The following is a 20,250-nucleotide window of genomic DNA, read 5'->3' on the forward strand; positions in this document are numbered from 1 at the left end:
GAGGTTGGTTAAGCCTTTGACTTTTTTTTTTTTAAATATTTTATTTGTCAGAGAGAGAGAGAAGGAGCGTGTGTGCACAAGCAGTGAGGAGGGGCAGGCAGAGGGAGAAGCGAAGTGGGACTTGACCCCAGGACCCTGGGATCATGACCCGAGCTGAAGGCAGATGCTTAACCAACTGAGCCACACAGGCGTCCCAAGACTCTTGATTTCAGTTCAGGTCATGATCTCAGGGTCCTGGGATTGAGCCCCATGTTGGGCTCCGTGCTCAGCAGGGAGTCTGCTTGTCCCTCTCCCTCTACCCCTGCACATGCATGCTCTCTCAAATAAATAGAATCTAAGAAAAAAAAAGTTGTTATAGGAAACAAGACAAAAACCAAGAAATTCACAAAATGAACTAAAAAGCCTAAAGAAAGAACAAAAGAGGGGCCCCTGGGTGGCTCAGATGGTTAAGCGTCTGCCTTCAGCTGGGATCATGATATCAGGGTCCTGGGATTGAGCCCCGCATCGGGCTCCCTGCTTGGCGGGGGGCCTGCTTCTCCCTCTCCCTCTGCCTGCTGCTTCCGCTGCTTGTGCTCTCTGTCAAAAATAAAAATAAAATCTTAAAAAAAAAAGAAAAAAAGAGCTAGCCTTGAGATAATATAGTATCGTTCTGTACAATAGAAGCAGCATAAAAAAATCAATGAGAAACAGGTTCATTATTCAACAAATAGTACTGAAAATTTTGGCTACTTGGGAAAAAAACTGTTCTTGTGTTTCACAATATGATCAAATTCATTTCAGATGGATTAAAAAGGAAGATGTAAACAAGAAAACTTTAACAATCTAGAAGAAATTATGGATGAAATAGCCATTTAGTCACTTGATGAGGATGGACTGTACAAGCATAAAAATTACAAGATTCAACTTCAAATACAGTATAAATTCAGTTCTACAGAACAAAACCAACATTGGTATGCATGACTCCTTACCATGAGTGTGCGTATGTGTGTGTTTAAAGTGGGAGAAATAGAACTCGTTTTGCTTTCTTCTTATTTTGCTATGTTTTTCAAAAAAAATTCTCTGCAGTGAACATATTACTTTGATAATCATAAAAGAGTATGTTTTCAGATGCAAAAAAAAAGCCTAAAGAAAAAGAACACGGTTTTGAGTTTTAAATACACAACTGTCTTTTTTTTTAAGGTTTTATTTATTTGACAGAGAGAGACACAACGAGAGAGGGAACACAAGCAGGGGCAGTGGGAGAGGGAGAAGCAGGCTTCCCGCGGAGCAGGGAGCCCGATGTGGGGCTCGATCCCAGGACCCCGGGATCATGACCTGAGCCGAAGGCAGACGCTTAACGACTGAGCCACCCAGGCGCCCCTAAATACGCAACTGTCTTAAACCAAAAGTCAACTTACAGATGGTTGCATCTACGTGTGAGAGCACATCTGAAGGCACCCGAAAGCTCACGTCACAGGTCTAAGCCAGGTGCGGCCGTGCACACAGACTGAGCTCGGAGTTCTGTTTGAATCGGTGAAGGTGGGGGTTCAATGACGTCGGGGGAGGAGCCGAGAACACTGGGGTGGACTGGGGGTCCGTGGGATCAGAGCGTGAGAGGTGGGCGCTGAGGACAGAGTTGGGGCCGGGGAGGCGGTACAAGTTCTCACAGAGGGCAGGGACCTCCCAACTGACCACAGAACCCCAGCAGAAACCTGAGTTGTGCCCTCAGTGCCCGCTGCCACTCCTGGGTGGCCAGATAGGTTCTTCCTCCTCCACCCTTGCCCCAGGGCCTCCTCCTTCCTCTCTCCGCCCACACCCCCGTAGCACACTCATGTGTGCTGGCCTACCCAAGGGAGGTCCAGTGCCCTGGCCCTTCCGTCATTGCCCGAGATGAGGAAGCAGGGGCAGGAAAGGAAGGGGCCAGGTTCTGGTGAATTCTCAGGCCCTCAGGTGATTCTAGGCCCCACATTCTACTGCTGGCCACCTCACAGCCTTGATGTGTGGTGCTGACAGGTCGGCCAGGCTGTGCTGGACCACGCCCTTACGTCTATTTTATAGGGGTCAGGTTGAGGAGGGGAGAATGAAGGCATCCCAGAAGCCAGGTCACCTATCGGCGGGACAGCATCCACACCGCGTCCCCTGCCAGAGGCAGGGAAGGCCCACTGTCCTCAGGCCTGCAAAGTGGGAAGGAGGAGACATCAGAGACGAGATCAAGCACAGAGGCACCTTTATTGGTTCCTAGGTCCCAGGATCTTGCCTCCCCCTCCCTCGCTTCCTCAGCAGGTCCGCCTCACCCCCTCTTGTGCAGGGGCGAGGGTTGGGGCATCAGACTTGGCTCCTTACAGAGGGAAAGGGCTTCCCACAGCCCTGTTTGCAAAGTCCTAGGAAAGACCCTGAGCTGGGTCATATGCCTGCCCTGTGGATCAAGGCCAGGGGGTATGCTGGGGAGGGACATGGTTGGCGTGTGTCTTGGGGTGAGTGGGCCCTCCAAGCAGCAGGAGGACCAAAGCCTGCCCTAGAGGACAGCACCCCAACCTGCATCTGTCGTGGCAGTCGGCTAAGGCACGCTGGCTGGATTGTGTCCTGCCTCAGAGGCCAGAAATGTGTGGGCACCTGATCCTCTTTGGACTCGGGGCTGACAATGCAGCTACTTTTTCCTCCTGGGAGTATGGGAGCTGCTGCTGCAGTTGTCAGGGGCTGGGGCGGGCTGTTTGCTGGCAGCTCCAGAGTCCTTCTTGGGGGCTGGCTTGTGCTTCTCCTTGGCCAGAGGAGAGGAGTTGGGGGAATGGGGCCCCAGCAGGGCCTGCATGACCCTAATGGCCCCCACTGCAGCGAGGAGCCCCCAGAGCAAGGTGGAAGCCTCCAGGGGAGACAGCTGTTTCCGTATCCAGCGGAGGGCCTGGGCCAGGCTGTTGCCAGAGCTGAGGGCTCGGGGCGGGCTCCTGTCCTGTGGGTGCAGGATTGAGGGAGGTCCACAAGGACCACCCCTGTGGGGGAGGGTCACCCCTGCCACTTCCCCCTCCCTAACACCTTCCCACCTGGAGGCCAAACTGTCTGAGCAGCATGTCCAGCGTTGGGTCCCCCAAGGACACTGGCGGGAAGAATTCTTCCACCCACTGGCGTCGCCACCACTGGCTGCAACAGGGCAGGGTGTTCAGGGGGCGCCTGAGCCCAGACCCCAGCACCCCACCTGGCACCCTGGCCTTACCTCTGCTCCCCAGGATGTGAGAACCAGTACTTGTAGCGCTGGGCCCGCACGTAGGTGGGCGGCTGCTTGTGGAAGGGGTACCTAGCCACATCGTTCTGGATGAGGCGGATCACTGCAAGGGAGTGGGGCTCAGCACAGCCAGTGCTCCCTCAGCCCCAGCCTCCCCTTCCCACACACCCTGTTTCCCCTAGATCCTACCCTTCCCACAGACCCTCCCACTGTCCCATCAGCCACCCCCCTCCAAATCCCCACCGGGCCTCACCAGGGTCCTTGCCCTGCAGCAGGCGCAGGACCAGGCTCGTGAACCAGGGGCTGTGAGAGTGTGGGCCCAGGGCTGCGAACCACATCTGCCAATCGAGGCGGGGCTGGTGGGGCACCACGACAGGGGGCGGCCGACTCACATTCCCGGGCTTGTACATGAACTCGATCTCCTGCCCGGCAGAGCACGTCAGCACTACCCGCTGGACCGGAGGGGCCCCTCCCCACTTCCCTGCGTGGCCCACGGGAATGTCTACCGTCCAGTGTTGCCCATCATAGCTGCCCTCCAGCACCACTTCGGGCCGCCCGCCCAGACCGGTCATCCGGCGGAAGAGGCCGTAGGAGTTAGCCAGCTGCAGGTGCTCTACGGCACCAAAGAGGCGGTGTGCCCCGGTCCAGAGATGCCCATGGCTCGAGGGCTCGATATAGGAGTATGGCACCTGGAGGCAGGTGGGCAGAAGCTCAGTGCTGTCCCTCCAGCCCCCACCCTCCTCCCCAAGTGCTACCCACCAGGCTGATCACAAACAAGGCCACCGTGGCAGTGCCAAAGATGAACAGCTGGACTGCAGTGCAGAGCTTCCTCAGCCACCCTCGCACCTGGGTCCACCTGGGGGGCGGGGGACCCAAGTGCTGTCAGGCCTGCCCTGCACAACTCTACCCCACCCCCTTGGACCACATACCTCCAGAGGGCATTCAGCAGTTCCCAGGTGAGGGAGGCAACCCCCAGCCACATGGTGGGCAGGGTCACCATCTTTAGCCACTGGGTAAACTGGTGGAAGGTAAAGGCTGCAGGAAAACAGGGGTGTGAGGAGGGGTGGTCCAGCCTCTGTCCTCTGGCCCCCCAGCTGGCACTCACTGGTTCTGGAGTGGACAGCATGCTGCTCCCAGTCAACTTCCAGGCCGAAGCAGTGCACGGTGCCGTAGGCCAGCAACCCATAGATGGTAAATTCCAACAGCAGAGACAGCAGAGACAGCAGAGCCCTGGGCCAGGCTGCCGAGCACGAGAGTCACAGGTTGGCTGGGGCGGAACTAGAGCAGGGCTTACTTGGGGGGTGTTGGAGGGAAGGAAACTTGCTAGTGGGCCATTGGGCTGACCGTACTTGGCTATCTGGGACAAGCTGACACTCACAAGTGGGTGTCTTTTTGCAGTGGCTGTTGCCAGACTCAGCAGTCAGGTGCCCATCATCCAGAAGAGCAGTGGTGAGCACCAGAGTGAGCAGGTTGAAGAAGTTATAGTTGCCAGTGATGATAATCAGGACTTGCAACAAAACCTAGAGGAGAGCCTGCACTGAGAGCTCCTGAGGTCCACCGCCTTCCTGGCCCTTCCGAAGCTTCTTCCAAGCCCCTCTGCACCCCATGCCTGGGTCTCTCCTACAGGCATCCCATCCCCTTCTCATCACCCCCTGGCCTGTTATGCTCCCACTCCAACTGTTCTCTACCCCTGCTCCCACTGTCCATGGCTCCCTATCACCTGGAGCAAACTGAAACTCGGCATGTTTCGTGCAGCCCTTCCCCACCTGCCTCGGCTAACCTGACTGACATCTTCCAGTGAGGCCGCAGCCCTGCCCTACAGGCTTGCCTTCACCTCCTGAGTCAACTCATGCCTCCGCTCGTGAGGCCTTCCTGACTGCCTGCAGCAGCCCCTCCATCCCAATGGGACCCACTGGGCAGTGCTGAAAATGCCATGTCCTATCTTCCTGATGGCTGAGGTCCCTACCCACCTGGGAGTAGAAAGCCGCCAAACGCAGGCGGCGAACAGGGGCAAAGAACAGCGGGGGCACTGCAATCTCGATGAGGAACGTGGCCACCACGGAGAGTTTCTGCAGCCAGACCGGCAGGTGGTGGGCGAACCAGGAGGCAGGTGTGGGCAGGCACTGTGTTTCGTAGTGGTAGGTGAGGGCTGCAAATGGTAAGTGGGGGGTCAGTGTGAGGCAGAACCCCCAATGCTGCCCCACATTCAGGATGGGACCCTCACCAGTAAGCCCCCACCATGCGGGGCAACGGCTGGTCAGCTTGACCACACCCGAGGCAAACATGAGGCGAAACAGCAGCCAGCGCACGAGCCAGAAGGGGAGGCCTTCGTGGGGCGAGGCCCCTACCAGCCTGCCCTGGGGGGCCTGCTTATGGTGGGGGGGCTGCCTCAGGGGGGCCACCAGCACCGCCAGGAAGCCAGTCTCCAGCAGCAGGGAATCCCTATGGGGAGAAGGAAGAGCACAAGGGGCCCTCCCCATCAAGGCTGTTCCTCCCGAGGGTCCTCCCTGGAGAGGCAAACGTATTCCGCCCTGGCCCTCCTCTCCCCTCCCCCCCACCCCCCCCCCGCACCCCCTCACCCAGAAGTCACTCACCACTGGAAATAAAGAAACACCTGGCCCACCTGCAGGGAGAAGGGTGGTCAGGGAGCAGGGGGTGTGTGTCTGTGGAGGCAGGCAGGGCAGAGACAGGGGCGAGGTGCAGGGTGGACAGGTGACATGGGCCTCAGTGCTGTGGGGGGGGAGCAGGCAGCCCCCACTTGCCTGGCAGGCCGACAGGTAGGCAGCCCAGAGCAGCAGGTAGACGAAGAGGTTGCGCAGCCTGCGCATAAGCAGCGCGCCCAGGGCTAGCAGGGCGCCCAGCAGACTCAGCAGCTCCAGGCCCTGCGAGGTGTCCAGCCCCAGTTGCGGAGCCTCCCACAGCAGCGTCGGGGTCTCCCACAGCTGCTGCCAGCGCCCCTTGCCCTGTGGCCTCAGCGTCCTCCGTGCAGGCAGGATGCCCTCGGCACCATACAGGCCTGTGGGAGGGCACGTCAGGGCCCTGGACACCGCCCTCCAAGGCTAGACTTCCCCCACCAGGCAGGGCCTGGCCCACCCCCTGAGGTCTAGACTTGCAGGACCTGCAGACTCTGGCCAAGCAGGTGCGAACCCGCCGATCCCCAGCCCCTGCGGGACCAGACCCCAGGAGGCCTACCAGACTGCCCAGGTCAGGGCCTCCCACCCAGCGGAGCTGAGGTCCCCCCCCTTTCCATTCACCGTCTTTTCTCCCACCTGCCCTGCCAGGTCTGGGCCCACCCCGCTCAGGATTCTCCCCCGGCCCCAGGTCAGATCCCGGAACCTCCGGGAAACGGGCCACAGCACGCCCCCCTTCCTCCCCAAGCCCCCGCCGCTCGCAGGACGCGAACCGAAGCCGCTACTCCGGGCTCCGAGGCCTGGTCCTCACTCCACTCCCGCCCCCCACACCCGGCGGAGTGTCCGCGGACGTGCGCGAACAGACGGCGCGGGCTAGGGGGCGTCCCTCTCTCGGCGCCCTCACCCGGGATCTGCATGTAGAGGGACGCGAAGGCGAACGTGAAGACCGCGGCCACGCCCTGAAGGAAAAGCTGCCGCGGGCCCTCGGAGCCCGCCATGTCCGCTACGCGGCGGGCTGCAGACGCGCTCGCTGGGACGCCCGGCCCCGCCCCGCCCCGCCCGGCCCCGCCCCGCCCGGCCCCGCCCCGCATGGCCCCGCCCCGCCCCGCCTCCAGCGCGGCGCGTGGCGCCGGGGTGCTTCCTCGCCGGCTGTGGCCGCGTGCGTCATAGATGTGCGCGCGGCGTCGCGTGCTACGTCCTTTCCCTGGGCGGGAACAGCAAAATGGCGCCAGAACTAGTGGCGGGCTGAGGACGCTGGCTCCCCTCGAAGACGGTCCTGCGGTCCCCGGGCCGCCCCGGCCCCTCCCGGACATGGAGGACGTGGAGGCGCGCTTCGCCCATCTGCTGCAGCCCATCCGCGACCTCACTAAGAACTGGGAGGTGGACGTGGCGGCCCAGCTGGGCGAGTATCTAGAGGAGGTGAGTGCGGCCCCGGGGGAGTGGCGCGGGGTGGGCGGGCGGGGCCGCGAGGCGGGGCGGCGGGCCGGGGGCTGCTGGGCGGCGGCGCCCCGCCTCCTCGTCTGTGTCTGTCCGCGTTCTGGCCGAACTCGTTCTCAGGCTCGGCTTTTTTTTTTTTTTTTCCCCCTGTTCCACTTCTTCTTCTTGAAATTTTCTCTTATTAAAGTAGCCTGGAGTTGTCATCACAGGTCGCTACCGGTTAGTGAGCCGTGAAATGGATTTAGTGGGTGGTGACTAGCACTTTTCTCTAGTGTAGCAGAATAGACTAGAATTTGTATGCATGTGTGGGTATTTGAGAGAGCTGCATCACGGGTGAAGAGGGATTTTCTTACCTTGGATTTTCAAACCAGTTTCGGGCTACTGTCCTGTTCCCCCTCGTCAGCATTTAGTCTTTCTTCATACTGGAGAGCCTTGTCTAGGCTTTGTAATGAGCTGTTTGCTCCATTTGTGCACTTCGCTTTCACTCCGCAGCCCATCTGGACTGCTCTCATGTTTATCAACAGTGACGTGCATCCTGCCAAATCCAAGGGACGCTAGAAGTGTGACCTTATTCAGCCCAGCAGCATTTGTTGGGCTGACCACTCCCTCTTTTTGGAACAGGTTTACCTGCTCTGATTTTTTCCTCGTGTCATTTGCTTACTCTTTCTCTGCTGTCCAGTCTGTGTGTTGAGCTCCTCTGGGCAGGTCCTGGGCCATCTTCTATATCTCTCCTAGACAGTCTCACTTATTTCCATGATTTTAAGTGTTACGTGTATGAGGATTATTGACTGATTTATGACTCCATCCCAGATCTTTTCTCTGAATTTATTTTCTGTGTCCAGCTAGTCACTTTGACATTCTACTTAGATGTTCTGTGCAAGCATCTCACATTTAATACATTAAAACAGAGCTTTTGGGGCGCCTGGGTGGCTCAGTCCATTAAGCGTCTGCCTTCAGCTCAGGTCATGATCTCACGGTCCTGGGATTGAGCCCCGCATCGGGCTCCTGCTCAGTGGAGAGTCTGCTTCTCCCTCTCTCTCTGCCTCCCTCTCCCTGCTTGTGCTCTTTCTCAAATAAATAAATAAAATCTTAAGAAAAAAAGTGGAGCTCTTGCCTAAATCCCAGTCTTCCTGATCTTGGTAAATAGCACTACTGATCAATGAAAAGTGAGAGAGAGCTAAGAGCTGCTTTAGTGAAACCCCATGCTTCACACCCAGTTCACCCATGAATTCTGTTACACCACCAGAATTTAACTTGAATTCATCTGTTCTTTACCTCAGGTTCGTGTAAAACTTTCCTTCCTAAGCTCCTTAAAGCTATTTTTGCCCCATCCAATTCATACTCTATCCAGTAGCAAGTGTGACTCAGCTGCAGTGGTGCCCTGTTTTAAACGCCTCGGGGGCTTCCTACCGCACTCAGCATAGAGTAGAAACCTTTTCTGAGTCTGGCCTTGCTGACTCTTTTAGCCTCATCTTGGGCTCCTCTCCACCTGTTCTTTTGAGCCAGTCGACCTACAACTCTGGAACTCATTCTTTTTTTTTTTTTGATAAGGAAATTTACTTATTTTATTATTACTATTATTATTATTATTTTTAAAATAAACTCCACACCCAGCCTGGGGCTTGAATTCAGAACCCTGAGATCAAGAGTCGTATGCTCTACTGACTGAGCCAGCCAGGTGCCCCTGGAGCTCATTCTTGACCGAGGGTCTTTATGTTTTCTGCCCCCACTGGGGAATATTCTTTGTCCAGTTCTTTTTATAACTGATCCCCTCATCCTTTTTTTTTTTTAAAGATTTATTTATTCATGAGAGACAGAGAGAGAGAGAGAGAGAGAAGCAGGCTCCCAAGGAGCAGGGAGCCCGATGCGGGACCCGATCCCAGGACCCTGGGATCATGACCTGAGCTGAAGGCAGACGCTTAACCATCTGAGCCGCCCAGGCGCCCTAATCCCCTCATCCTTTATGTCTCAGTTTAAATGTCAGCTCACCACACTGTCTAAAATAGTTCTCTTATAGTAAATTACTTGCTTTAGAATGTTTTATCACAATCTATTCTTTAACTTGTTCACTTGTTTGTGGTCTTTCCCTTCTAGAATGTAAATTATGCTAGGGCAGGGACCATGTGTATACTCTGTTCCCTTTGCATAATAGAATGCCTGGCACATAGTATGCATTGATTAAGTGTTTGTTGAATGAATACTTGATCTGTTGATCTCTTCTGTTTGGACATGTAGACTGCTGAGAAAATTCAGAGAATTGTGCTGAGTGGGGCTACTATGGGTTCAGGTTTCCACAGTGAGCAGGGTGCTTGGTGATGCCTGGTAAATCTACTTCCTAGCTTGGTCAGCTCCCTTCCGGCTTGCTTGCTTGCTTGCTTCCTTCCTTTCTAAAGATTTTATTTAATTAAAAAAAGGTTTTTTTTTTTTTGGGGGGGGGGGAGCCCGTAGGGAGGGGGGGGAGGGGGGAAAGCAAGAGAGAATCTCAAGCAGACTCCATACTCAGTGTGGAGCCCGACGAATGGTTCGATCTTATGACCCTGAGTTTATGACCTGAGCTGATGCTTCACCAACTGAGCCACCCTGGCGATCCAAAGGCTTTTTAAAATTTTTTTATTTTTAAGTAATCTCTATACCCAGAGTGGGGCTTGAATTTACAGCCCTGAAATGAAGAGTTGCATGCTCTACTAACTGAGCCAGCAGGCCACTCCTCCCTTCATGCTTCTTTTGCTCTTCCAGACCTTCTCTACTCTTTGAAGTCCTGATTTCCCTGCTTCTGGTTTTGTCTTTGTCTTCCTTTTCATTTCCCATGCAGCTACCAGAAAGCTTTTTTTTGTTTTTTTTTGTTTTTTAACTCAACACATTGTATCATGTTGCTATTCTCTTTCATCCCTTGGTTTGTTCATTGTTGTTGAGTGTCTGTTGTAGTCAAGAATCGTGTTAAACCCTGAGAAAATAGTGGCAAGGAAACAGTAGTCCCTGCTTCCCCCTTGTGGGAGGATGGATCCTAAGGAAGTAACCACGCAGAGTTGTTGGAACAGGTATTAGTTCTACAGAGAGGGTAAGAGATGGGCTCAGGGTCCTAGCTAATAAGTGGCAGAGCAGAGACCAGCCACCTCACTGTGTCTTTGTGTAAAAACAAACTGACAAGAGATTCAGAAGAAAAGTTGAGGACTCCAAGAAGAGTTTACCTGGGGGACCTAACTTTGGGTGAAAGGAGTTGGCTAGTCAAGTGAGCTGAAGAATGTTCCAAGGTTCTGAGGTGGGAAAGTGCTTGGCTCCATGGGGGACCTGGAGAGGGAGTCCCTTGTGACCGCTATACAGCGAGTACGGGAGGGTGGGCAACTGGAGAGGGAAGCTGGTTAGCATGCGAGGCTCTCTTTAGGATTTGGGTTTCTTTCGTAAGAGTGGCAGAAAGCCATTAGGGTTCTGAGTGGAGTGATGTAATCTGCCTTGTGTCTTCAGAGAAGCACCTGCTTGTGAAGAGGAGGCTGGGGGGGAGTGAAGGGCGGGAAGAACCCAGTTAGTGTCAAGGTCTAGGCAAGAGGTGGGGCTGGCTGAGCAAGAATGGTGGTCAGTGTGGAGAGGAGCAGACAGGTTAGCATGGAGCATGGAAATGGCCGGGAACATGGCATGGACTCAATGGGGAAAGTGAGAGAAGACAGGAGGGAGCTAAGATTTGCAGGTTTGTGGACGGGTGGTTGGGGGGATATCTAGGGTTCAGTGTGGACCTGTCCGGTATGAATTTTGGTTAAGACATCCAAATGGTGTTTGAAGAAGGCAGTTGGACATATGGGTTTTAGGCTTAGACAGGAGGTCCAACCTGGAGCATGCATTTAGGAGTCGTTTGAAGGCAGGTGGAGTGTGAGGTCCGACCAGTGGGTGAGCCAGCCTAGGCTGAGAAGAAAGGGCCACCTCTGCAGCTCAGGGCCTGGGTGACTCAGCTGCCCTCTCCTTCATACCCTGTCCTTTCAGGGAAAGCCCTTCACTTACTTCCGGAATGCTCTGCGCTCTCGCAGACTGTCATGCTCCTCCACTGACCTGAAAAACTTCCTCTGTCCTTCAGGAGTTAATAGAGTTGGCCTCTTGGTGGTGTCCACCCAGACCGCCCCTTCTTTTGGCCCCCAGAGTGCCTAATGTCTAACCTTGCTCCCCAACACACCCTGTGCTTTGGACATGTTTGCATAATACTAATTTTCCTAAATAGTTGAATCTCGGGTCTGCTAACTGCCTTTGTGGGAGTGGTTGCTCTTCCTAACCCTAACCCTTCATCTGCCTGGGGAGTGTCTGTCTTTCAGGCTTAGCCCTGATGCCAGCATTTTGTTTGTTCATCAGACATTTATTGGACACCAGCTTCAGGCCCTGAGGTAGAGGCTGGAATTGGCCCTAACAAGGCAGTGAGAAGCCCCAGGCATGTGGGCCACACTGCAGGAGCGTTCACACCAGGACATCTGGGAGCGGGCATTCTGGGCAGATGGAAAGCAAAGGCAAAGAGCTTGAAAAAACATGTTGGGGCTTCAGAGTGCTGTTTGCTGAGATTCGTGCAGGAGAGGGGGCAGGTTGTGGGGACCCCCTGGGTTAAGTCTGGAGATAAAAAGCTTGGGGACATTTAGCTGTCTTGGGGTGGCTCTAAGCACAGTCCTGCAGTGTAGGAGAGCACAGTGCTGTAGATGGGTTTGGGAATTGTTGGCATATGGTCTGTGGACCACTGACACTTGAGGTGATAGGAGCTGGGGCTCAGGGGAATCTTGGGGGGGGGGGTCCGGGCTTGCAGAGGAAGGAGGAAGACTCATTTGGAAGTATTTCCTTAGTTTCTGCTCAAAGGATTTAGACCTCCGCGATTTGTGTCTGTCCTCCCCACTGCTGAGGTTCCTGTTTCCTCCTCTCAGGGTGAGGGGTCTTCCTGCCTGATTCTATCCAAGTTGGCCTTGACTTGGATGGGCTCAGTGGAGCGCCTCCAGAAGGGAACCGCTATGCAGCTCTAGCTGTTTGTGGCTGATAGACTCTAGGGGCCTCCTTTTCCAGAACACTGCGTCTACCCTCCAAAAATTAAAAAACAAACAAAAAAAAAACAGAGCCCCGGGCAGAGTCAGTGCTCGAGGGGTGCCTTGTGATGAGCAGGCACTGCAGGCTGGGTGCTGGGTGGGCTCTGTGGGGAGAAGTATACGCAGATTTGGGCTTCCCAATGCCCTGGTGTTGTGTCTTGCAGCTGGACCAGATCTGCATTTCTTTTGACGAGGGGAAAACCACAATGAACTTCATTGAGGCAGCGCTGTTGATCCAGGGGTCTGCCTGTGTCTACAGTAAGAAGGTGGGCATCACCTGGCTGGTGGTCTAATGGGACTGAGGTTCACTCTCTTGGGGCAGTTGTCAGGCTCACCCCTGTCTGTTCCCTGCCTTGCCAGTGCCTCCTGTCTCCCCTCTTCCTCACCACCTTGTAACACAGCTTGGATTTATAATGGAACAATTATAATTGAAGAACCAACTTGGATTTATAATTGCAGGGCCTGCTGCTAATGCTAAACATCCAACAGTGTACAGGAGAGCCCCACGCAACAAAGAATTACCCAGTCTAAAATGTCAGTAGTCCCAAAGCCCAGAAACCGTGTTGGTAGAGTAAGAGGAAAAGCAGAATGAAGGGAACATCTTGAGGAATAACCGATATTTAGGAAGTGCCCACCAGGAGGAAAAGTCAGAGAAAGGCAAATAAAAAAAATGTTCAGAAGTCAGAGATGTAGAGACTTTTAAAGGGGAAGGAAAAAAGACCAAAATTGTTGAATTTAGTGAATTGACCCACACAGGAAAGGTTTTCAAGCGTCTAGTGGGTCTGTAATTAGAAGGTCACCAGGGGTTTTAGTGAGAGGGGAGTGAGACTGTGGGGTGGGGACAGGCAAGGAGGCACCACATGACCCCTTGTAGGACAGGTTATAGGGAGGGGGACAAAGATGGGCAGTAAGTAAAGCAGCTGTAATCCATCTCATGCCCAGCTAGCCCCTGCCTGGCCTAGTGAGATCAGAACCGGACAGTGGGCAGGTATCAGGATTTCTTAAAGCATCTTAGTGACAGCCGGGACTGAACAGCACAGAGCTGAAGGGTGAAAGGGCAGGTGGGGCGGCAGATGAAGCAAGATCCCGGTAGAAACAGTTGAGGAGTGGGCCAGGGCCGTGGGTTGCTGGGCCTCATCTCAGGAGTCTGGAGGGAGAAGTCAGTATTGATGTAGAGAAGTTGGACACAGGGATTCGGGGAGTTCCTGCCTGGGACCCCAGTTTTCATAACGGAGAATAAAAGTCAGTTGCTGAGAATCAGCTTCTGGGTAGGAAATTTGGAGAGTGAAATTTGGTGCAAGTTCAGAACACTCCTGCGGGGAAGGCAAAACAAGACTGAGAGCACGGGCAGTCTGATGGAGACTCCGTGCTTCTTGCTCTTTGTGTGTTTCCTCCAGCCTTGCTTAGCCGTCCCCTAGTGGGGGAGCAAGGAGAAGTGGGTGACAGCGCTGGTCCAGAATTGGCAGTTTAGAGGGTGGGAGAAAGAGAAAAGGTGCACAGGAGGTGAGCCTTTGGAAGTGTATAATGGGGTCCCAACTAGGGCAGGGTGAGCGGTCTACGTTCAGGCCTAACTTGCATAGGACACAATGGACTTACCTCTGGGCAGCAGAAGTTATTGAGACAGTTTAAGATCTTGTTGGTTTTTGTCCTAGATAATCCCATTAAATCAGATTCCTATGTTCTGCATTTGTCCTAAGAAGGAATGCTTGCAGCTAACCTCGCACGAGATGTGGGGTGACAGATAGATGCGTGGGTGTCTGGTAAAGCAGGTGCAAAGACATGTTAGAATAAAGTCTGGAAGCTGTGGGGCATCAGTGTCCAGCAGGACTTTCTGAAATGATGCAGTTGTTCTGTAATCTGGGCTGTCAAAAATGGTAAGTACTAGTTATATGTGGCCACCGAACCCTTGAAATGTGGCTAGTGTGACAGAGAAATTTTGAGTTTTACTAACTTTGTTAACTTAAATTTAAATTGGTAAAGCCACATGTAGCTAGTGGTTGTGGATTAGGTCATGCAGCCTGAGATTCACGCATCCATGGGTGCAAATCCTGGACCTACCCCTGATCCAGGTGACTTTTTCTCTCTGTTTATTCTCCTATGAAATGGGAACAGCAGTGATACCTACTTCAGACAGACCAGATGGGATGAAGCATGAACACAGTCCTGTATGTTTGGCAGATGCTTAAAAAAGTTAATGTTTATTAATCCTGATAAACGGGGCCCATTCCGTTGTGCTCACCACTGTGTCCAGTGTCTAGCGCCAAGCCCCATATATAAAAGAAGTGCAATAAACATCTGTTGTGTGGAAAAAAAAAAAAAAGGCAGGACCCAGAAGAGAGAGTTGTATGTGCTCTTGGGCGCCGTTACTCCAGAAGGAATGGCCCAGAGGTGGCCCATGTGCACACCCTGCTGGTCAGCATCTCAGAAATCCTGAGCCTCACCATAATGGTGGGGTCCCGGAGGTGGGGCACTGGTGGCCCACACCTGCGGGAGGGAAAGGAGCGAGCTATGGGTTCTGGGCGGGAGCAGCACGGAGACGGGCCAGTGGGCCGCACACAGGCTGGCGTGCAGGGCCTGCAGGCAAGCAGCACTGTCTGGGGACAGGGGAAGAGGAGAGGACCCCCGCTGATGAGACATGAGTCTTTCTGGCAGCTACATCGGCGGAACTTGTGCTGGAAGTGTCGGAGAGGACGGTGGGCTTCTCCACGTACGGGTTTGTCTCTTGGTGCACAGCGAGGGCTCTGGGGAGGGCCATAGAGCATCTGGGGCAGACTTTTCTTTCCACTCCTCACTGTCTGCTTCTGGTCACCAGGTGGAATACCTCTACTCACTGGTCTACCAGGCTCTTGATTTCATCTCTGGCAAGAAGTGAGTACTGGTCTGAGCCAGGAGGTGGAGGCCTGTGTGTCTGCCCTGCCTGCAGCTTGGGGGGAAGCCCTGGCAGCCTCCCAGACATCCATGTGTTGGTTCTCTCTCAGGCGGGCCAAGCAGCTCTCCCCAGTGCGGGAAAATGGGGCCAATGGGGACACCAGCTCCACAGCTCCCCAGGAGGCGGAGGACCAGGTGAGATTTCTTGGGTGCGTGGCCACTGCCCACTGTGCATGTGCCAGGCGCTGCTCCTGAGCTCTGTCTCCCCACAGTTCCTGTCGCTGGATGACCTCCCTGACTCCCGTGCTAATGTGGATCTGAGGAACGACCTGCCCCCCCGTGTGAGTGCCCCTCTGTCTGTAGGGGCTGCGTTTAGCTGAAGGGGGTGTTGGAAGGTGTCATCCCACCTGGGGCCCGCAGGACCTGTGGCTCACCCACTCTTGGCCTCCATGCAGGAGGTCCTCATCGTCCCTCTTCTGCCCATGGCCCTTGTGGCCCCTGATGAGATGGAGAAGAATGCCAGCCCCCTGTACAGGTACCGGCCTGAGCCTGGCTGAGGGGAGTCAGATGAGGGGAGAGGGCTGCTTGGGAAGGATCTCTGCAGTGGCTGTGTTTTTGCCCGCATAGCTGTCAGGGGGAGGTCCTGGCCAGCCGGAAGGATTTTAGGATGAATACGTGTACCCCCCACCCCAGAGGAGCCTTCATGTTGGAGCCAGTGGGCATCTCCCCCATGGAGACACTGATGCCAAGGAACCAGAAGGGTGAGGGCTTGGATATGGGGAGCTTAGGAAGGAAGGGTCCCCTGTGCCTGCCAGAATGCCAGTTCTGGCACCCCTTCCCCAGGCACCTGCACTGAAGATGGGTCTTCACTTTCCCTTTGCTCCCTCTTTGCCCATTGCTGGCTCAACCCAGGGTGCCTGTGTCCTGTGCCAGATCTCGACTCTCCCTGCCCAGCCCCTGGGAGGGGCCCCTTGGGGGAGGGGGAGGGCTGACCCTGTCCAATCTCTTGTCTTTCCCAGAGCCTGAGAGGGCTCAGGAGCAGCCAATGGAAGTCCCTGTGGTCAGCGTCTCCCAGGAGCCAGGTGAGAAGAGAGGACGTGGTGGACTTGCAGGGTGCAGGTGGGGGTGGAGGTCGGGGGATGGGGCTCTGCGCGGGGCTGTGCTCAGCTACCCCACGGATGAGGTGTGGGGAGCAAGGAAGCCTGGCTTCTTTGTGCCCAGGCCTCAGCCTCCCTCCCCACCTTGGCCCGCCGTGCTGTCTTGGTCTCATGACTGCCCTCTGACCATTCTTGGGCCTGTGAGGGTTGGACCTACTGCTCCTCTCTGGACAAGCACGGATGGTAGCATTTCAGGAGGAAAACTGCTAAAAAGGAAAAGGAGCCAAAAAAACAGCGTGGCATGATGAGAAGAGTGTGAAATGCCCTGCTACTTTCTCTGGGTCTGATGAATGAGGCTGAGTGAAGGAAGGGCCTCGAAGGTTCTCCTGGGTGTTGGTCAAGGGCAGCCTCCCACCTGCTGTCTGGTTTCTTACTCCCCTGCTCAGGTGCCTCTCCAGAAGGCCCAATGCCTGGAGGTGGTGGTGAGGATGATGCAGAGGGGGCAGCAGAGCTCCCTGAAGCCACAGCCCCCGAGGGCCCTCAGGAACCCCAGGAACCCAGGAGCCCGCAGCAGGTGGGACCCTGACTGAGGCCTGCAAAGCTCGAGCTGTCAGCCGGGCAAGCTTCCCCACCCGTACGTGGGCTTTGTCCCCGGGCCTGTAGGTCTCTGCTCCTTCCCTCTGGTCCTTGCACACCAGGGTTGTGGGTGCACCCTCCAGATAGCCTTGGACCTGGCTTTGCACCCAGCCCTTTAGGGCAGTGCCTATCACGTCTTTCCTCTTTCTGAGCAGAACAGCTGCAGCTCCTCAGAACGGAGCTGGGGTTCAAGGGTCTGAGCCCTGTGGTGTTGGCTACCACCTAGGATGGCAGCTGGTTTCCAAAGCTGACTCTTCTGAGGTCAGGCTGGCCAGAGGGGGTGGGACTTTGGAAACTTTGGCTGCTTCCCTCCACCCCCAAGGGTCAGCTTTGTGTTTCAGCCTGGAGCTGAGAAATCTTTTTATTAAACTCTGATGCACATAGGAAAAATGTTATCATTTGTTAATTTTGATTGGTAGATACATGATGTTTATGTTATTATTATTATTTGGTATATTTTAAAGAAAAAAAAAAGCACCCCATGACCACTAGTTTACTAGTTTGTATGTTCTCCTAAAATTTTTCCTAGTTTTTGTTTGCCCTCAGAGGGTCCCTGAGGGGTTCTTGACATCTGACCCCAGAGCACAGCTGTTACAGGGCTGCCTGTGCCTTGGGTGGCGGGGGAGGAGAGAGGGATCCTGGGGTTGTTTCTTTCTTTTTTTTTTTTTTTTTTAAAGATTTTATTTGTTTCTATGAGAGAGAGAGAGAGAGAGCGCACATGAGAGGGGGGAGGGTCAGAGGGAGAAGCAGACTCCCTGCCGAGCAGGGAGCCCAATGCGGGACTCGATCGTGGGATTCCAGGATCATGACCTGAGCTGAAGGTAGTCGCTTAACCAACTGAGCCACCCAGGTGCCCCCTTGGGGCTGTTTCTTTGCAGGGTGCTGCCCAGCCTAGTCGGTGCGTGCTACGGGAGCGAGAGGAGCCAGCGCCCCTGATGAAGGTGAGGGGCAGTGGGGCTAAGACCCACTGCCAGAGCCCCACTGCCCACCCCTCACTCCTGCTAGCTTTCAGAGCCTTGGATGCCTGGGCTCCTAACCTGAGGCCCTTTGTGCTGGCTTTCTTTTGCAAGGAATCTTCTTTCTCCAGAAATTAAGTCACCTCTTCTGCCGCTCTGGGGCACCTCCCTCCCTGGTGTGTCACCCTTGGTCCTGGATCCTCTGGCAGTCACTGCACTCAGTGTCTGGGCTTTTGAGGGAGGGTGCACATCCCCTGCTCCCCCCGCCACAGTGTCTGCTTGTGCTCTCTGCTCAGGAGACTCCGGACCCCTGGCAGAGCCTGGACCCCTTTGACTCCCTGGATTCTAAGCCCTTCAAGAAAGGTAATTGGGTGGAGGGTCACCTTCATTTGGGCATCTGTGGATGGGTTCTCTGGAGCACTGGTGGTTGATGAGGGTGGGCTCCATACCGGTTAGGAGCCTGGTGGGGCTGTGCTCCCTTGTGCAGTTGCTCCTGGAGTGTGTGGGTGCCATAACCTGCCCCAGGGCCCGAAGTTGTGCTTGGAGACATAGTCGTTTGCCCCCAGGTAGGCCGTACTCTGTGCCCCCTTGCGTGGAGGAGGTTCCAGGACAGAAGCGCAAGAGGAAGGGCGCCACCAAGCTGCAGGACTTCCACCAGTGGTACCTGGCTGCCTGTGAGTGGTGGTGGGGCTGGGCCAGGGCAGGAGGGTCCAGGTACAGCCTACAGGGACTTGGCTTGGTTCCTGCTGACCAAATTCTCTTGAAGATGCTGACCACGCTGACAGCAGGAGGCCCCGGCGAAAGGGCCCGTCCTTTGCAGGTGAGGTCATCTCTTGAGGGACAGTGGTGCTGTGCCATATTCTGTCTGCCTCCCCTTGACCTGGGGGGTGCCCAAGGCTCTAGGTGGACTGGGGGTGCCCTGTGCAGGACATGGGAGCCCCTCTTACAACGCTTTCATATGCAGACATGGAGGTCCTGTACTGGAAGCATGTGAAGGAGCAATTGGAGACTCTCCGGAAGCTGCAGAGGCGGGAGGTAAGTACTGGCCACTGTCTGGACCCCACATGGCCCCTAGTGGGGACAGCAGTGCCCCTCATAGATGCCGTCTGCACAGATGGCCGAGCGGTGGCTGCCGAGGCCTGAGGAAGGGCTGTGGCCTGTGGAGGACCAGCTGGAGGACTCCCTGGAGGATCTGGGGACAGCAGGTGGGAGCCTACTGGGATGGGCCAGGGTGGGGGGTTCAGCATCCGCTGCCAGCAAACCTGCTTCCTGCTGGGTCTTCTCTGTCTACCAGCAGATGACTTTCTAGAGCCTGAGGAGTATGCAGAGCCTCAGGAGGCAAAGCCTGGGGAAGCTGCAGACCTGGGTAGGTCTGAGAGGGGGCTGCTGGCCAGGGGGCCACTAGGGGCCTCTGAGGACAGGGGAGGGAGGAAAGGGTGTGGCCCGTGGCCACAGCAGCTCATAGTTGCCCCTTTTCCAGAAGCAGAGGCCATGCCAGTGTCCCTGAGCTATGAGGAGCTGGTCCGAAGGAATGTGGTAAGTCTGAGTTAGAGCAGGTGGGCTGCTGGGCGAGAAGGTGGCAGAGAAGGTGGCAGCTCCCTGGTCCTCCCCTAGGAGCTCTTCATCGCCACCTCTCAGAAGTTCGTCCAGGAGACAGAGCTGAGCCAGCGCATCAGAGACTGGGAGGACACTATCCAGCCCCTGCTCCAAGAGCAGGTGAGGGGTCGGGCCAATCTCTGGCTGAGAAGGAGGGACTCCCCTGCTGCCTGCCTTGATTTTGCCCCAGGATCTTGCCCCTCCTCCTTGCAGGAACAGCATGTGCCCTTTGACATCCATACTTACGGGGACCAGGTAGTCTCAAGGTTCAGCCAGCTCAACCAGTGGTGTCCCTTTGCGGAGCTAGTTGCTGGCCAACCTGCCTTCGAGGTGTGTCGTTCCATGCTGGCGTCCCTGCAGCTGGTGAGTGGCCTGGGGAGCCTGGGAGGGAAGTGGTCCCCGACTCTGCTGACACCTCCTCCCTACAGGCCAACGACTACACCGTGGAGATCACCCAGCAGCCGGGGCTGGAGGCGGCCGTGGACACCATGTCCCTGAGACTACTCACGCACCAGCGGGCCCACAAGCGCTTCCAGACCTATGCTGCCCCCTCCATGGCCCAGCCCTGATTTGGGGAGCACTGAGGCTGAGGGGTGGGCTCTGGAGGTCCATCCCTCATGGGTGCTAGGCATGCATCTGCTCACTCTACCCTTGTTTCCTGGCTGGCCCAGCCCAATAAAATGGTGTTGCCATCCCACCTAACCCTTAAAAAAATTAAACTCCTGCTCTGTGCAGAGAAAGGGCTGCCTATACCCTACGCCCTCGGCCAGTGACCAGGTCCTGAGCCCTTTC

The 20,250-nt window shown here is 55.5% G+C and overlaps 2 protein-coding genes across 9 annotated transcripts; one reads left to right on the forward strand and one right to left on the reverse strand.

Annotated features, from left to right (window-relative positions):
• Nucleotides 1-2,189: 2,189 nt before the first annotated feature.
• LMF2 (lipase maturation factor 2) lies at nucleotides 2,190-6,865 on the reverse strand. Its single transcript, XM_025858672.2, has 14 exons — nucleotides 6,731-6,865; nucleotides 5,959-6,212; nucleotides 5,791-5,819; nucleotides 5,421-5,638; nucleotides 5,167-5,345; nucleotides 4,575-4,716; nucleotides 4,302-4,436; nucleotides 4,126-4,231; nucleotides 3,956-4,052; nucleotides 3,703-3,885; nucleotides 3,450-3,618; nucleotides 3,188-3,299; nucleotides 3,018-3,114; nucleotides 2,190-2,926 (listed from the first exon to the last, which is right to left on the reverse strand). Exons 1-14 carry the CDS (start codon nucleotides 6,822-6,824, stop codon nucleotides 2,627-2,629), a joined length of 2,115 nt encoding a protein of 704 aa, XP_025714457.1. The 5' UTR covers nucleotides 6,825-6,865; the 3' UTR covers nucleotides 2,190-2,626.
• Nucleotides 6,866-7,009: 144 nt separating this feature from the next.
• Nucleotides 7,010-20,155, forward strand: NCAPH2 (non-SMC condensin II complex subunit H2). 8 transcript variants are annotated; one of them, XR_003205553.2, is made up of 20 exons: nucleotides 7,010-7,245; nucleotides 12,470-12,571; nucleotides 15,118-15,173; nucleotides 15,284-15,368; nucleotides 15,446-15,514; nucleotides 15,629-15,708; nucleotides 15,801-15,934; nucleotides 16,193-16,255; nucleotides 16,717-16,844; nucleotides 17,785-17,847; nucleotides 18,159-18,225; nucleotides 18,429-18,536; nucleotides 18,617-18,682; nucleotides 18,827-18,897; nucleotides 18,977-19,067; nucleotides 19,157-19,228; nucleotides 19,343-19,398; nucleotides 19,477-19,578; nucleotides 19,649-19,821; nucleotides 19,887-20,024. XR_003205553.2 is itself a non-coding variant. In XM_025858646.2 (20 exons), the coding sequence occupies exons 1-20, from the start codon at nucleotides 7,138-7,140 to the stop codon at nucleotides 20,025-20,027; spliced, it is 1,812 nt and encodes a 603-aa protein (XP_025714431.1). In that variant the 5' UTR covers nucleotides 7,010-7,137; the 3' UTR covers nucleotides 20,028-20,155. The 8 variants fall into 8 exon arrangements, 7 of the variants coding, with proteins under 7 accessions (XP_025714431.1, XP_025714434.1, XP_025714432.1 ...); XM_025858646.2 differs by having other exon boundaries at nucleotides 19,672-19,821; nucleotides 19,887-20,155; XM_025858649.2 differs by having other exon boundaries at nucleotides 19,346-19,398; nucleotides 19,672-19,821; nucleotides 19,887-20,155.
• The last annotated feature ends 95 nt before the right edge of the window (nucleotides 20,156-20,250 follow it).

This window comes from Callorhinus ursinus, unplaced genomic scaffold (genome assembly GCF_003265705.2).
Source record: "Callorhinus ursinus isolate GAN/ISIS: 27379988/994484 unplaced genomic scaffold, GSC_fseal_2.0 scaffold140, whole genome shotgun sequence".
Classification (NCBI taxonomy): Eukaryota; Metazoa; Chordata; class Mammalia; order Carnivora; family Otariidae; genus Callorhinus; species Callorhinus ursinus.